This window comes from Leguminivora glycinivorella, chromosome 14, assembly GCF_023078275.1.
Source record: "Leguminivora glycinivorella isolate SPB_JAAS2020 chromosome 14, LegGlyc_1.1, whole genome shotgun sequence".
Classification (NCBI taxonomy): Eukaryota; Metazoa; Arthropoda; class Insecta; order Lepidoptera; family Tortricidae; genus Leguminivora; species Leguminivora glycinivorella.
Window position 1 is genome coordinate 4,128,555 of NC_062984.1, and position 18,356 is coordinate 4,146,910.

The 18,356-nt window shown below is 40.4% G+C and overlaps 1 protein-coding gene across 2 annotated transcripts; it reads left to right on the forward strand.

The window, feature by feature from the left end:
- Positions 1-5,870: 5,870 nt before the first annotated feature.
- Positions 5,871-11,933, forward strand: LOC125233623. 2 transcript variants are annotated; one of them, XM_048139685.1, is made up of 2 exons: positions 5,871-7,007; positions 11,591-11,933. In XM_048139685.1, the coding sequence occupies exons 1-2, from the start codon at positions 6,648-6,650 to the stop codon at positions 11,816-11,818; spliced, it is 588 nt and encodes a 195-aa protein (XP_047995642.1). In that variant the 5' UTR covers positions 5,871-6,647; the 3' UTR covers positions 11,819-11,933. The 2 variants fall into 2 exon arrangements, with proteins under 2 accessions (XP_047995642.1, XP_047995643.1); XM_048139686.1 differs by lacking the exon at positions 5,871-7,007 and adding an exon at positions 10,049-10,937.
- The last annotated feature ends 6,423 nt before the right edge of the window (positions 11,934-18,356 follow it).

An 18,356-nucleotide genomic window follows, 5' to 3' on the forward strand; every position in this document is an offset into this window, starting at 1 on the left:
TATCACTACGGTTGTTACACTAGGTTAAAGATACTCGTAATCTGCATATTTTTCTTATACGCGTCACAAATATAGGTCAAAAAAACAAAAAAGTGGGTTTATCTTTCTCTTGGAAACCTGCATTATATGTCCTTTACGACAATTGAACCCAATGATATCGATTACAGTTGCGGATAAAATATTTTTAGTGCTGGTCGTAAAGGACGAAGAACAAAAAAACTTGTCCTTTACGCCCAACTTTACCACACTACTATAGAAAGTGATCCTTAAAAATTAAGGGCTTAAAGGGCAACAATATATATCAAGGTGACTTACGACTATATTTTTATTTGTAGATTTCCTTTACGACACAAATAATAATTTATAATTAATGACTTGATATTTACGCCCCTTCAGAAAAGCTATTTTTGCAAGTCCATAGTAGAAAATCTTGGTCGTAAAGGCAACTTTTTAAGAGATATCGAAATTTTAACTACACAGATCGATAGAGCTTGAAATTCTGAACAAAACTGTATATATAACTCATTTTCGCCAAAATGTCCTTTACGCCAATTGAACCCAGAGGTATCGATATGGCTCAAAAGTTAGAGGGGGGGGGGGGGGCGGCACACACTTTTTTTTCCTTTAGGAGCGATTATTTCCGAAAATATTAATATTGTCCAAAAACGATTTTCATAAACCCGTATTCATTTTTAAATACCTATCCAACAATATATCACACGTTGAGGTTGGAATGAAAAAAAAATCAGTCCCCACTTTAGATGTACCCTAACAAAACATTTTTTTTTTTTCACTTTTTATTTTACCACTTTGGCGGCGTGATTGATGTGCATATTGGTACCAAATTTCAGCTTTCTAGTGCCAAGGGCGGCTCACTCTGCGATTCTATCGCCGCGCTACAAGTACATGCGGGCGGCCGCGAGTTCGCGGCCTAATCAGGGGTGGCTCGCATTCCCACGGAACGCACGTTCGCACTTTCTATTGTTACTATACGTCGCGAGTTTTTTTAAAGGTTCATATGCGATATCCGCGGGTGGAATGTCTAATAATGCTTAGTTAAATAAACATCATGAATAAAATAGGACAATCTTACACTTTCTACTATCGATTAAGTAATTTATGTCCCACGGAAACGTTCAATAAGGCTTGTGACGTTGGGACTTAAACAAAAATAATATAAATACTGTATATATACCTAGAAAGGACCCAAGACTTGAATATAATTGAATAGGTATTAATTTTTTTTAATCCGTAGTCAACCCTATCGTCCGACGCTGCGCACGTGCGGCTCGTTTCTTTGTAATAATTTTGTAGGCATTTAAAAGGCGGCATTTCGTGAACATCAAAGCAGTGGGCCTTCTGTACTTGTACTATTATGTATTCTGTGCTAGTGCTAACAGTCCTGAGATTATCCGCGGACGGACGGACGGACGGACGGACAGACAGACAGACAGACACGGCGAAACTACAACGGTTCCTAGTTGGTAACTCATTGCAATAAAGGATTTTCTTTAAAAAAATATTTTAAGTCGTTTTTTGTATGAATAACATTTGCTTTTTATGTGAAAATAAAAAGTAAATTAAAACACACAAAAATATTTTTTGGCGAACTTTGCTTGACGTACCTAGTATAACATATTTTGCCCTCATAAATACGTAGTTAAATTTCGGTTCCTTCATGTTACACCTGTCTATATGGTGTAATATATGTATTTGCTCTGCTCAAAACCTATTCCAAGATGTCTGAAGTGTCTCTGACGATTTCAGTACTCCTCAGAACGTCTGAAGTGGTCACAAGGACCAGGATAACAGCATAGTAGCGGTAGTGCGTACAATGTCTAGGTGCTCTTTCATGTGGGGATAATCTTTGCTTTCAAAGAAAATAAAATACTGCTTGGGCATAGCTGGCCTTAAAAGCCAGAGTATATTATGTAATAAATACTAACCCTCTTATTCATAAACGTATTATAAAGTTATCAAGCCGATAAAGTTCGTTTGTCCTTTTCTATCACACTAATACGTCGGAAAGGGACAAACGAAGTTTATCGGCTTGATAACTTTAGAGTACATTTATAAATAAGGGGGTAAGGATGCAATGCTACGAGTATGTCTTCTTATGTGTGATTTTTACTGCTTTATTTTTATATAATTATGATAATTTATCAACTGATATGATAACAACAAAAAATTGGTTGAAGTTTTGTATTTTTAACCCCCGACGACGGGGTGCAATAAAAAAAATGAAAATGAAAATGAAAATGAAATATTTATTTTTCAAGTAGGCATATTACAATGCGCATATGAACGTCAAATAAAGCTACGCCGGCTCTAACCCTACGCCTCAGCCTCGAGAAGATTTCAGTCCCCCCTCAGTTGGGAGGGGGGTATCCACTATGGGACCGGCAAGAAACTCGGCGGGCAACTTCTTTTCAAAACATTACATCTTATAATTAACATGCATTAAATAACAACATACAATTTAACATGCAAAAGTATTCATCAAAGAATATGAACAGACTAGGTACTCTATGGAAATCAATTTCAATAAATTATATTATTGCTTAATAATACGTCGTTCTTCTTCAGAGAAAACATATCAAATTGTCATAGAAGAAAAAGATAATATGAATCTCAATATCATTAAATATGTAATTTACCTACACAACATAAAATATAAAATATTTGATGTGCTTTCTTATCTGAACTGTGTCCTCTATACATAATACAATTATTTTAATTGCTATTCGTTTTTTGTAGTTTCTGGTTCGGGCCATGCATGTTTGTCTGTCAAATAGTCCTCGACTCTCTGTAATAAGCCTTTAACATCAATGATTTTTTTAAGTAGTTCTTAAGAGCTGGGAGGGGTAATCTCAAAGCAGTGTCAGGTAACTTATTATAAAAATGAATGCATTGCCCAACAAATGACTTCTGTACTTTACGGACACGAAACTTCTTTATGGCAAGCTTATTTTTGTTTCTAGTGTTATAATTATGGATATCAGAATTCTTAGTGAAACAGTCTAAATTCTTAACAACATAAATTATACTATCATAAATGTATTGGGAAGCTACAGTTAAGATATTAATTTCTTTGAAGAGTTCTCTTACTGATTCACGTGTTCCTAAGTTGTAAATAGAACGAATGGCTCTCTTTTGTAATACAAAGATAGTCTGTATGTCAGCTGCTTTGCCCCAAACCAGAATACCGTATGACATTACACTGTGAAAATAACTATGATACACTAGGCGAGCTGTCTCAACATTAGTCAGTTGCCTGATTCTCCTAACGGCGTATGCGGCTGAACTTAATTTGCTTGCTAGTTTCTTTATATGAGGACTCCATTGTAGATTTTTGTCCAATGTTAAACCAAGAAACAGTGTTGTATCTACCATCTCTAAGCATTCATCATTCAAAAGTATTTTTGTATCGATTGGTTTAACATTCGGCAGAGAAAATCGAATACATTTGGTTTTCTTAGAATTAAGAAGTAAATTGTTGACAGTAAACCACTGCAGTACATCAGCTAACGTGCTATTAATTACATTGTAATCCGTAGATTTTCGGTCAACATTAAAAAGCAGTGATGTATCATCAGCAAAAAGTACTATTTCACAAAAGTTTTTCACTATACATGGCAAATCATTTATATAAACCAAAAACAGGAATGGACCTAAAATTGAGCCTTGTGGCACTCCTAATTGGACTACAGTCCCGCTAGAGCGAGTTTTGTTAACAACTACTGTTTGTGTTCTATTGCTAAGGTAAGAAGACATAAAGTTTAGGGCATTTATAGACAAACCATAGTGTTCTAATTTCAAAATGAGCGTTCCATGATCCACACAATCAAAGGCTTTTGAAAGATCACAAAATATGCCAATTGCATCACAAGAATTTTCCCAAAAATTATATATATGTTTAATGAGTACCGAAGCAGCATCGGTCGTGGAACGGCCCCTTGTGAAACCGAACTGTTTGCTTGTAAGTATAAGTTTGACATGTCTGTCTGTGTGAAGAAGTCGACTGGCGGCATGGCGGATGAACCGATATAATTTTATTTTTGTTGTAAAGCTGCATCAGTCGGATGTCTTTTATACATGTTTGACGAAAAGGGATCCACTACGACGGTTGTTTTTCAAAATTTAACGTTTTGCATGGATATCAATTGCATTGAGTGGTTTAGCATCGAAAAGGGTGTTAGACAGGGATGTGTAGCGTCGCCGTGGCTGTTTAATTTATTCATGGATAGTTGTTTGCAAGATCTGAAAGATTATGATTGTGGGTTGAGAATGGAAGGGTTACTAGTCAAATGTCTCCTATATGCCGATGACCTAGTATTACTTGCGTCGTCGGCCGAGGAGTTACAACTGATGGTAACAAGAGTGCATGCATCCTTCGAGAGGAAAGGAATGAGAATGAATGTCAGTAAGACGAAAGTAATGGTATTTGAAAGAGATGAGATTATGACAGATTGCGAAATTGAGATCGATAATGAAAGTTTGGAACAAGTGAAAGAGTTTGTGTATTTGGGAACGTTGTTTACAAGGGACGGTAAACATGGAAAAGATATTGAAAGGAGAGTGAATGCTGGGAATAGAGTGAATGGAGCACTAAACGCTTTTATGGGCAGCCAGAAAGTGTCGCAAAAAAGCACGTCTGGCGGTGCATAGAGGAGTTTTGGTGCCTACACTTATGTATGGTAGTGAAAGTTGGGTGTGGGAGAAAAGACTTCAAAGTCAAGTGAATGCCGTAGAAATGAGAGCGTTAAGAAGCATGGCTGGTGTAAAGTTGAGTGATAGGATCAGAAATAGCGTGATAAGAGAGAAGTGTGGAGTGGATGTAGATGTGGTGACAAAGATTGAGATGGGTATGTTAAGGTGGTTTGGGCATGTAGAGAGGATGGATGAGAGGAGATTAACGAAGAAAGTATATGAAAAAGGAGTGGAAGGGTCAGTTGGTAGTGGAAGACCTAGGCGAACTTTTCTTGATCAAATCGGGGAAATATTGCAAAGAGGCCAGGTCAGAAGTACTCGAAACCGACGAGCGTGTATGAGAAATGTTATGAAAGTGTGTGAAGCGAAAGTGGTTTGTCAGGATCGTAGTAAATGGAAATCCGTGATCTCTGCCTACCCCTCTGGGAAACAGGCGTGATTGTATGTATGTATGTATGTATGTATCAATTGCATCAATGAAATTAATTAATACCGGTTTAGCATTCATAGCAGCGAAGTAGCAAAGTAATCTTCTAGATTTTGATTATAAAATGTTTCTTCTCCAACCCCAAAATTTTACTTAACAAAAATCCACGGACGGACTATATAGCAACTATTCCAGATAATCTACAATAAGCACTAAACTCAGCAAGCTCTGTACTGAATTTCCAAGGTCCCTAAACGGTCCCAGCGGGTGTAAGAATAGAAGGAAACTAAAGTTCCCCGGTCCTGATTATACCCGCGGGAGACACCATTCCGCAGCCTCCGAGCTTCTTGAGAGTGACGGAGTACTGAGAATACGCACGTGATTACAATACAACATTTTGTTGAGAATATTTAAAGATAATAAATATATCGTGAACAATTTGGAAGAAATTTTTATTTGTCTAAAGTGAGAATTAAATAGCTGATTGTATGTTAGAGTAAAATAAGAATCTTTGTTTCTGAGATAGATATCATACAAAGAAATGTTACAATACACACGTCAAAATGTTTGAATAAATATTGCAAAACCCACGTTAGATTTTTTTTTGCATTAAAATTAATAAATTTGCATGTATAAAATACGCAAGTAATTATAATGGTGTAGTTAGTAATAATAACGTGTAGTTAAACTTTCATGAGACATATTCAAATATATAATATATTATTACCAGAAACTTCCCCAGACGCCCAAGAACGAGAGGGAAGTCACCTGTCCTGCTCGCCACGCTGACGTCACATCGCGCCACCACGCCGGCCGCGCGATCGCGAGGGCGGTGGCGGGCGCGCCGGAACACGAGGCAGCTTCACTTTCGCGGCGCGCTTGATAGGGATCGGTCGATATCGGATTTCGCGGATTCGTACTTACGCACTTAGGTTACCTAGGTTTAGGCTAATCATATTCTTATAACGTTGATTTCATTAAATTTAATTGTTGTTGATCGTTTTTCGTATTTTCTTACTCTGATTCCTAAAATCAGATAGCGGGATTAGATAACTTACGCTAGTGGCATCCAGGCAGCTCGTGTTATCGTTAAATATTTAAAAATCGAATTCCGTTAGCTTGTTGCGCGATAGTTCGTGTAGTTATTCCGTTGTTCTAAATCTATTCGAAGTTATACCTGCGTCTTTGCTTGTGATAGCTTAATAATTGGCTTATTGTGGTGCTTCTTATAATTTACATTCGTAGCTAGTAATCGTTTTGCAATCGTGTTGTTTTTAAATGTAGTTTTGCTTGCTTTGTTTTATTAACTAATCTATGCACATAGTTTAAGGATATTTATGCGTGTACATAGCTACGCTATAGCTAATAGTTTGCTTTTGTTTATGTTGTACAAGTGTGCAGGTAGTTAATTACGTATTAATTTAAAACCGAATTGCTAACGACTTTACTTAAATATGCTTCTACCGTTACCGAGTTCGTATTTGAGTTGATTTATTTTCTACTGTTCGAAATGTCGGAGAAATCATCCAATCGTAAACGTAAGCGTAGTCGGAATAGAAATGACGACGATGATTCGGTACTAAATACGATATTACGTAAAATAAGGAAACTTGAGGATAAAATAGGGTCCACGTCGACAACGCCGCGCCCGCCTTCGCCGGTTTCAAATGGCTTTTCTGTTTCTGCTTATGATTCACAGCGAGCAACGACACCACCACTGCCGGCCCCAGGTGCTGCTACGCTGATGGCACTTCCGACAGTTATGGAGGGTCCAGCAGCAGAGATTGAAAAGCCTCCGATCTCTGTCGCAAGTCCTCCCGTCGACGAGGTAACGGAGAGGATCGTGGGAACGCTGTCGTCGCTCTTGCAAGTAAGGCCGAACCATTATTACGTTTCCAATTTCGACCCCCAAATTCACGACTTCAGTGTTTGGTGTGCAGAGGTAGACAGTGCTCGCGATAAAAATCGTTGGTCTGATAATGAGTGTTTGTCGCGTATTGCCAATTGTTTAAAAGGAGACGCACGTTTATGGCTCAATGATTGGGTAACAAACGACCGCTCTTGGAGTAATTTTAAAATTGAATTTCGCTCCCTCTGCCCACAAAATATAGATGTCGCAACTGTTCTTTACAATGTCATGTGTACCGATTCTAAGGATTTTCCTACGTACGCAGAATATGCGCGTCGTGCTTTAATGCGTTTGAACATTGTTACCGGTTTGTCAGATGACCTCAAAACAGCTATAGTTATCAGAGGCATTTCGGATTCACAGATTAAAGCCGCTGCTACTAACGCAAAGCTTCAACCAAAGCAAATTGTTGATTTCTTATCGGTGTTTACAAAGCCTAAATCTGCGTCGCGTGTCTCGTCCCACGATCCTACCCGTAAACCTTCAAGTCTTAATCCACGCAAGCGCGAGTATAGTAGCAGGTCGGACAATACTATCAAATGTTTCGGTTGCGGTGGCGTAGGTCATAAGCGTTATAACTGCCATTTTAAAAAGCCGAAGCTCGAAGATACTTCTCTTGGTGGTACCAATGCCAACCGCAGTGCTCCCGCGACCGCGACTAGTTCAGATGCGAGTCATGCTGGTGCGCCACCTTCTCGGACGCAAACATCAAATGCTAGGTCTCTCATTACTTGTTCGTACTGTCACAAGACCGGCCATAACGCTGATCGTTGTTTTGCGAAGCAACGCTCAGAGACTCGCTCTAATAATGTCAATTTGTGTCGCGATCAGGATTCTTCAACCAACCAAGATATAATAACGGGTGTTATAGAAGGTGTTGCTTTAGACGTTCTCATAGATAGCGGTTCAGGTCTTTCGTTAATATCAAAAGCCGTGTTGAAACACATCAATTGCAATAGGGTACCTACATATCGAGTCTTTAGAGGCGCCGGACCTCAAGAAATTGAAGTTACTTCGAAAGTTAACTTAGTAGTGGAGTTTCCTGAAATATCCATTGAAGCAGAATTCTTAGTCGTGAATGAGTCTTGCATAAGCACATCACTATTAATAGGGACAGACATTCTAAATAGAGGCATAACTTATATAAGAAAAAGTAATAAATTGCAACGTCTAATACGCGATGAAGATTCTGATTATGTGCAACATGTTCGTGAAACAGAATTAGATGTTAATACACCATTAGATGGCGACGATAAACTCAAATTACATGCGCTTATTAATGAGTTTTCTCAATCATTTATCAGTGGTACTGCATCATCGACTGTTTCAACTGGAACTATGGCGATAAAATTAAACAGCGACCAACCAGTTAATTATCGGCCGTATAAGCTTTCACATGATGAGAAATTGCGCGTTCGTGATATAGTTAAGGACCTGAAAGAGAAAAATATCATACGGGAATCTAACTCAGACTTCGCGAGTCCTATCATTCTTGTCAAGAAAAAGACGGCACAGATCGCATGTGCGTCGATTATCGAGCTTTAAATGCGATAACGGTCAAAGATAGATTCCCGTTGCCTCTTATTGACGATCATATTGACCGCCTAGGTAAAGCCAAGTATTTTTCGAGTCTCGATATGGCTACTGGGTTTCATCAAATACAGATGGACCAAGATTCTGTTCCTAAGACAGCATTTGTCACGCCTGAAGGCCAATATGAGTATTTAAAGATGCCCTATGGCCTGGCAAATGCTCCCGTAGTTTATCAAAGGATCATTACAGAAACCCTGAAGCCATTTATCGAGAGCGGAAAGGTTCTCGTTTACATAGATGACGTATTAATTCTGTCCGAATCTGTAGACGAGGGCCTAGCCTTACTGCGCCAGGTCCTAAACACTTTAACAACGGCTGGATTTTCGATCAACCTGAAAAAATGTAACTTTCTTACAACCGAAATAGAGTATTTAGGACGGCTTATACGTGAAGGTCAGGTACGGCCGAGCCCAAAAAAAGTCCAAGCTCTTCTTGACGCACCCCGTCCATCAAATGTTAAGCAAGTGCGTCAGTTCTTAGGCCTTGCTGGTTATTTTCGCCGGTATATTGCGGGTTATTCACAAAAGACGCTGTGTATTGCTAAGTTGACTAGACGAGGTGTACCTTTTGACTGGGGAACAGAGCAAGAAGATGCTCGTGCCTATATAGTTAAATGCCTTACAGACGAGCCGGTTCTTTCTATATTTGACCCAAATCTTCCTACCGAGCTCCATACAGATGCTAGTGCACTGGGGTACGGAGCTATTTTATTGCAAGAACACGAAGGACGACAAAAAAGGGTAGTTGCGTATTTTAGCAAGGCCACGCAGGGGGCAGAGTCAAGGTATCATAGTTACGAATTAGAGACGCTGGCTATTGTAAAGGCTCTACAACATTTTCGGCAATTCCTTGTAGGCATTTCTTTTAAGATAGTTACAGATTGTAACTCTTTAAAATTGACGGAAAAGAAGAAGGACCTTATTCCTCGGGTAGCTCGTTGGTGGGTTTACATGCAGGACTTCCAGTTTACCATCGAGTATCGAAAGGGTGTGTTGTTGCCTCATGCTGACTATTTAAGTAGAAACCCTGTGGAAGTTCTGCATATTCGTAAACCAACTAACTGGGCTCAACAGGCACAAATGGCTGATTCTGAGACGCAGAATCTTATTGATAGCTTGAAGGAGGGACGCTTAGATTCGACTCGGTACGAGGTACATAACAATTTGTTATGCTACAAGTTTACTCCTACTGGAGAGGACGCCCGTCTGCTTTGTTTTATTCCAAAAGGTCACAGGCTCAGCTTACTCAGAATTTTTCATGATGAGCATGATCATATTGGAGTTGACAAGACGACGGAGCTTATTCTTGGGCATTTTTGGTTTCCTGGGCTTAGAGCATTTGTGCGCAAGTATATAGGACATTGCCTTGTTTGTTTAACTTGTAAAAGAATCCCTCTATCTGCTCATCAGCCCATAGAATCATTTACCAAGCCGGATGTCCCATTTTCAACCGTTCATATGGACGTATTAGGCCCCTTGCCAGATTCCAAAGGCTTTAAGTATGTCCTGGTAGTCGTAGACGCATTCTCTAAATATTGTCTTTTGTATGCTTTGTACCGACAAGACGCGGACGAGTTAAAACGTGCATTTTCAAATGCTATTTCGTTGTTTGGTACACCCTCACTTATAGTTAATGACAGAGGGCGTATGTTTGAAAGTAACAGTTTTCAAAATTGGATATTGGGGTTAGGGTGTAAAACACATTTCATTACCCCTGAAATGCACCATGAAAATGGTCAAGCAGAGCGTTACTGTCGTACAGTGCAGAATTTAATTAGGGTAGAAGCAAATAACAAAGGCGCCGAGTGGTCCGATGTTCTATGGCGAATCCAATTAATTCTCAATTTAACTAAAAATGCGGCCACAAATGTATCGCCTCTCAAATTGCTCGTGGGAATAGATGCTACTACTCCTATATTGCGCTCTTTAGTACGTGATGTTGCTCTCGATAACGTCAATGGGAATCGGGAGGCACTGACGGTAATTAGGAGGCAGCGCGTGAGCGAACGACTTGCTGCAAGGCAGAGGCAGCAAGACGCCATAGTTAACGAAGGTCGTAAGCAACCACGTGCCTACAAAGTTGGAGACTTTGCTTTCGTCATCAAAAGAGCGCAATCTACTGGAAAATTAGATTCCGGTATGAGGGGTCCATACAAAGTAACATCGGTCTTACCTCATGATCGATACGAGTTAGAATTGCTATCAGGCGCATATGGAAAGAAAACACGAGCCGCTGCGGAATATATGGTCCCGTGGCTCGGAGAGTGGACTCCTGATACTTGCGCAACATTTTTTGAAAGTGAGTACCAAATGTTTGGTCCTTTGATATCAACTTTTTACTGGGTCGTGGTGGACTACTTGTGGTCCTGGCAGACTGCACCTATGTGACATGGGTGGCAGTGTAAGTTTGACCCTGGCCGAATATGTTGGTTGACAGTGTAGTCACATTCTATTGTACGTACGTTCTTTTGTTTTGGCCGGCAGACTGCATCCTAGTGGGTGTCAGTGCGACTATAATGGTCGTGGCAGACTACAAATATTTGTAGTGTTTTCTCGGCTGGCAGACTGTACTCTTTACGGGGTAGCAGTGCGACGTGATGTCGTGGCAGACTGTACTCTTTACGGGGTAGCAGTGCGACGTGATGTCGTGGCAGACTGTACTCTTTACGGGGTAGCAGTGCGACATGATGTCGTGGCAGACCATGGTACTAAGTCATGACTAGTATGAATATATGTGCGAGTTTGAAATGAATGAATGTGCGAATGGATTTGAGGTATTTTCATAATAAAACTCTGTGATGCTGGATGTAAGAACCTGTGAGAAAGGTTATCTTGCGTCATGACAGTCTAGTGCGCACGAGCTGTCATCACGCAAGAATTTTGACTAAACGATTGAAATTGGACTGTTGGCTAAATGGCTGGTTATAAGTTTTGTTTTTGTGTTGATTTCAGCTGACGAGCAAGCAAGTGATGAAGAAGATCGAGCGGACGAGGGCGTCACGCTGTCAGGGACGGCCGTATTACCAGAAACTTCCCCAGACGCCCAAGAACGAGAGGGAAGTCACCTGTCCTGCTCGCCACGCTGACGTCACATCGCGCCACCACGCCGGCCGCGCGATCGCGAGGGCGGTGGCGGGCGCGCCGGAACACGAGGCAGCTTCACTTTCGCGGCGCGCTTGATAGGGATCGGTCGATATCGGATTTCGCGGATTCGTACTTACGCACTTAGGTTACCTAGGTTTAGGCTAATCATATTCTTATAACGTTGATTTCATTAAATTTAATTGTTGTTGATCGTTTTTCGTATTTTCTTACTCTGATTCCTAAAAATATATTTAATTATAATGGGTTAACTCTGATTGAAGAGCACTTTATTTATTCGCAGATCAGCAGAGTAATCTTCTTGATTTTGTTTATCATGCTAAAATATGTCTCAACTAACCAAAAAAAAACCTCCACTCACCGACGATAACAAACATACCTACCAGATAATCCACAATAAACACTAAACTCAGCAAGCTCTGTACTGAATTTCCAAGGTTCCTAAACGGTCCCAGCGGGTGTAAAAATAGAAGGAAACTAAAGTTCCCCGGTCCTGATATACCCGTGGGAGACACCACTCCGCAAGCGCCGAGCTTCTTGAGTGAGTCTCAGTACTGAGAATACGTGATACAATCCAACAACATTTTGATCGGAATATAATATGTATAAAGGAAATTATTACTCGCGTTAGAAAGAGACAAAAGTAGCCTATGTCACTCTCCATCCCTTCAACTATCTCCACTTAAAAAATCACGACAATTCGTCGCTCCATTTTGCCGTGAAGAACGAATAAACAGACACACATACTTTCCTATTTATAATATTATAGTATGGATATGTGATAATGATTATTTTAGTAGTCAATTTGCTTTATTATGAAAAGGAAAGTAAGGATTACAGCTCACTGTGAATAAATATATATTAAATCTTTGTTTCTCAGATAGGCCTGTGCCTGAACTATCGAGGGAGGTAACAAAAACACTCTTCTAAAGAATCGAACAAATAATTAATAAATACACGACACAACCAGGGAACAAATCAAATTATTTTGTTGAATATTTTTTTGATTTGTTCTTTTTTCAAGTAGTCACACTACTATATATAAATTATCTTCGGGTAACGTCTTACGTTGTTTAGAATGTTTAGCCGCGTAAGCTGAAGACCCGGGTTTTATTCCCGGCTCGGCCACCAGTGGGCCTTGTCGATTTTTCTTTCGTGTATGATATCTATTTCCATTTAGAAATATACGACACGTTATGCAGGTTGACCATTAATTAGATCATTCAAACTACCTAAGCTTAGCAAAGCTTAATATGTTACGCATATACGCATTGTAGGACAGGTGGATATTATGTGATGTTAAAATTTACCTTCAAGAATAATTTGTCAGTAGTTAAAAAATGTTACCAATATCATCTCTTTTCGATTGTAACATATTTTTGTAGCTCTAACAAACAAACGATACACACAGTACTACCACAACTCGGACACTGGCGATCAAATAAATATATGAAAGAGGCGCGTTCCAAGCACACAGTCTAAGCTCGTGTAGGTGAACGCGTACTATGCTTCGACTGGTCGACTGTTCGCGTTTTTGAAGGGCGGTAAGCCATAGCGGGGCGGGGAGCGTGAGCCATACTGTATGATAGTACCCTTTATTATACTATGGTACTACTTCGGATTAAGTTCACCAAAGAACTACGTTTTATCCCGCTGTTCTCACTAAAAACCGAGCAAACTTCCAAGGTTTTTTCGAAACAAAACATCTTCCGTAGATACGAAAATACCATTCAGCCAGTTTTTCCTAAATATTGTTCAGGATCGAGCTGCACGATCGGATAGCACTCTGCTTTGTCCTGGGAGCCGATTGAAATAGAGAAACTTGTTATAGATTTATCTCGTTTTGATACGACCTCACGTTGATTGGTGCATACTAACTGAAGTGAGCACAAACGACAATTTTGTGCATTGCGAGTGATTTCGGCCCTGCCCCCGTAGCCAAATGGCATTTCTACGACGCTAAACGAAAATGAAATGCCGCGAATGGTAGTCTGGCTCTGTCGCGCCAATACGCAAGAGCGATAGAGATAGATATCTACGAGCGTTTCGTGAGCGTTTGTGCATTCGGCTACGCTCGCTGTTCGACTCGGAATCACTACTAGCAATTATTAGGGTTCGCTAACCTTGACGTCCTTTTGCGTGCTGATTAAGATAATTACTTGTTTTTTGATAACCTGACCTGAAATAGCCGAAAGAGATGTAAGTGTATATTCATTGACTAGATCCGCGTCCGCGGACGCGCGACGGCGGACGTCCGCGTAATATGTTCCTAGCTTTAAAAGGGCTCTGTAGAAAAGAATATAATACTCATAAGCTCATTAAATAAAGATTAAAAAAAAATATTTTTATTCCTGGGATCACTATGTTAAGAACCAATTACTACATGCGCATTGCAAGGGGTCATGTATTTCTAAGGAAGTTAATATAAGTTAAGGAAGTTAGGCCTTGCTAGGGAGGTGACATGTCAAAGAGGATGACATGTTGCGAGGAATTGCTAAATTAGAAATGGACAAAGCTATTCGATCCTCAAGTGCTGCGAAGTTTCGGTTTTTTGGAAGTGTCTTTTCCACGGTAGTACTTTCTATTATTTCACTAAGTCACCAGTCACCAAGGTGATCATCGATATTATTTAATTAAAACGTGACTTAATCGCATAAAACTTACGTTTATATTTAACCCGACGTTTCGTACATGATATTTCGTCCGTGGTCACGTGTAGATGGATGGACGGGGGGATGTCGACCCGTAACCACGGACGTAATGTCATGTCCGAAACGTCGGGTTAAATATGAACGTAAGTTTTACGCGATTAAGTCCCGTTTTTTAATAATATGAGTGAAGATCGTGTTAGTTTAAATCAATATATGATCATCGATGTCGTATCGAGCACAGTTCAAAAGCTATACAAAATTTTTACATCTGAACCGGGCTATCGTCCGGTACAAATAGAGAAAACATTGCAGACTGGTTTGTTTGGCTTCGTTCAGATACAATGTAACGAGTATCCTTTCATATTTCGGGTTTGTGCCAAATCTTTGAAATATCGGAAAATGAAGATTGTGAAAGTAGTCACGTGGACTCTTTAGAATTTGTGGACAACTGTCCGTAATATGTATTGACTGATGTCATTGATGACAGGTACGTCGGCCGTTGACACGTCTGCCGGAGTGCTGCGCGGGCGTCCCTATGGCGGGGTCGGCCTGTTATGGAGGAAAGACCGGTTTCCTAATGTGCTGGTAGTGTCCTGTAGAAGTGTGCGTCTGGCTGCTATCAAGGTACTGTCAAACAGCTGTTCTATTTTAATATTTTCGGTTTACATGCCCACCAATTCTACCGATAATTTAATTGAATTTATAGAATGCCTCAGTGAAATAAGTGCTATTATTGAAAGTCAAAGTGTAGAATCAGTGTTTATATTAGGCGATTTTAATGCGCACCCTGGAGAACTTTTTGCTACGGAACTTTTGAGTTTCTGTGAAGAACAGTCCTGGTCGTGTTTAGATCTGGAAAAGCTAGCACCTAACACGTACACTTTCGTGAGTGACGCACATGGTTGTCACCGGTGGCTAGACCACTGTTTAGTTACCTGTGCTGCGCGGCAAACAGTGCACGGCGTGTCAGTGTTATGTGATACATACTGGTCTGACCATTACCCCCTTCTTGTTGAATGTAATCTTACCATTATAAAACCTAAGATTGTGAAGCATATTGTAATTAATAATAAGATCGCGTGGGGGGAACGTGATGAGGCTCAAATTACACAATTTAGTAAGATATGTGACAGTAAATTGCGGGAAATCGATTTTCCTTTGGAATTCAGTGGCTGTGCCAATAAAATGTGTACGAATAGTAATCATAAAATAATTGTGGAAAATATGTATAAAGCTATCGTAGACACACTAACTGAAGCATCATTAAGAAGTTACAATGCCAAAGCCATAAAACGGGGTAGGTATATCACGGGCTGGAACAGGCATGTTCGGGGGGCTCACGGGAGGGCAAGGCTCTGCTTTCAAGATTGGATATTGCACGGCAAGCCTTCCGCCGGCCGTGTTTATGATGAGATGTGTGAATCCAAGCGACAATTTAAATCAAAATTAAAATGGTGTCAAAATAATGAACAACAGATTAAAATGGATATCATTGCTCAACACCATTTTAATAAAGATTTTGGAAAGTTTTGGAAATCCACCAACAAGCTTAACCCAAGGTCTGGGCTTCCCGTGAGCGTCGCGGGTGTGACTGATCCCTCCGAAATAGCGGACTTATTCAAAAGTAATTTTAAGGTAGAATCGCCACTGGGTCCGGCGTCACGGGTGTTTACTGCTGAGGACTTTCCCGTCGAGTTGAGTGTCACTTTTACTGCCAAACAAGTGGAAACAGTGATTAATAATATGGTCAGAGGTAAATCGCCGGGACATGACGGACTCAGCATTGAACACCTGAAGCATGCTGGAAAGCATCTGCCTAGAGTACTCGCCATGTTTTTTACACTTTGTCTGAGTCATTGCCACCTGCCTGACGAACTAATGCAGACGGTTGTAGTCCCAATCGTCAAAAATAAAACGGGTGATGCCTCAGATCTGTCGAACTATAGGCCGATATCCTTGGCTACCACTATTGCCAAAGTACTGGACGGTCTACTTGATGCGCAGTTGGATGAGCATATCAAGTTAAATGATGCACAATTTGGATTTCGGCGGGGATTTTCCACAGAGAGTGCGATCATGGCCCTCAAGAATACCGTGCAGTACTATACCAGCAGGAGTACACCGGTTTATGGTGTGTTCCTGGACCTATCAAAGGCATTCGACCTTGTAGCCTATGACATCCTTTGGGCCAAGTTACGTAATGAGACTAGTGTACCTAAGGAAGTGACAGCCCTGTTTAAATATTGGTACTTACATCAAAGCAACTTTGTAAGATGGGGGAATGCAATGTCACCGGGTTATAAATTGATGTGTGGGGTGAGACAGGGTGGGCTGTCCTCACCAAAGCTGTTTAATTTGTATGTCAACCTTCTCATTGAGGAGCTAAGCAGTACCTATGCCGGATGTCACATTGACGGAGTCGCCACAAATAATTTCAGTTACGCGGATGACATGGTGCTGCTTGGGCCCTCAATGGATGCAATGAGAAGGCTGTTGAAAATATGCGAGTCCTATGCAGTGGCTCATGGACTCAGGTACAATGTTAAAAAAAGCGAGGTGATGATTTTTAAGGCCGGTAGAAAAACGTATCCTGCGGTACCTTTAGTGACACTCTACGGTATCCCTTTAAACTTCGTCACCAAGTTCAAGTACCTGGGTCACTGGGTGACTGACAACCTGAGTGATGACCTGGACGTGGAGAAGGAGCGTAGGTCGTTGGCCGTCCGATGTAACATGTTGGCCCGCAGGTTTGCGAAATGTACTGCACAAGTAAAGGTTACACTTTTCAAAGCGTACTGTCAGTCATTCTATACTTGCAGCCTGTGGACCAACTTTACGCAGAAGGCGTACAACGGCCTGCGCGTCCAATATAATAATGCGTTCCGGGTGTTGATGGGGCTGCCGCGTTTTTGCAGTGCCTCTGGTATGTTCGCAGAGGCCAACGTGGACAGTTTCGCGGCAATAATGCGCAAAAGGTGCGCCTCACTAATGCGTCGCCTGCGCGGCAGCCCCAACAGCATCTTGAACGTATTTATAGAGCGTGAAAATGGCCCCATGCTCAACCGATGGCAAATGCTGCACGCTGTCGCCATGTCTAGGTTTTAAGTGTGAATTGTTTTAGTTTTTTAAGTCTTAGCATTAGGTAAATGTCTTACTAACACTAATATTAGTTTTTTTTTTTTTTTTTTTTTTTTTTTTTTTTTTTTTTTTTTTTAGAGTTGTAATGTTCTACTAACCATCTATGGACCCTGAGTCTGAAATAAATGATTTTTATTTTATTTATATTTATTTATTTATTGATGTCTATTACACTATAGTTTTGTATATTTTTGACCATCGGTCTGGCCTATTCGGTAGTGACTCTGCCTGCTACGCCTCAGTCCCGGGTTCGAGTCCCGGTAAGGGCATTTATTTGTGTGATGAGCACAGATATTTGTTCCTGAGTCATGGATGTTTTCTATGTATCCTCGTAAGGCCCTCGATACAAAAATTTAACTAGAGAATTTTGATCCTAGTTGCATTTTCAATTGAGTTTTATTTGTTCGAAAAATTTTAGAGACAAAAGAAATGCTACTTTATTTATATTAATATGAAAGTTAAAATTCTAATGAACCCAAATGCACATCTCATTGCACGTTGGGCGGCAAAAGGGTATATAAGTATTTGTATATTATGTATATTGTTGTCTGAGGACCCACAACACAAGCCTTCTGGAGCTTACCGTGGGAGTCAGTAAATCTGTGTAAGAATGTCCTATAATATTTATATTTATACCATATTTTAAATTAAGGCATCATTACCTGGGGCTAAGTTGTCTTAAAAAGTCTACAAAAAACCGGCCAAGAGCGTGTCGGGCCACGCTCAGTGTAGGGTTCCGTAGTTTTTCGTATTTTTCTCAAAAACTACTGAACCTATCAAGTTCAAAACAATTTTCCTAGAAAGTCTTTATAAAGTTATACTTTTGT

What these genes read in the sequence shown, in the direction of transcription:
- LOC125233623 (XM_048139685.1), top strand. Translation starts at nt 6,648, where the DNA reads ATGTCGGAGAAATCATCCAATCGTAAACGTAAGCGTAGTCGGAATAGA. An exon ending in CGCTGTCGTCGCTCTTGCAA is followed by an intron (nt 7,008 to 11,590) that starts GTAAGGCCGAAC and finishes TGTTGATTTCAG; the next exon opens with CTGACGAGCAAGCAAGTGAT.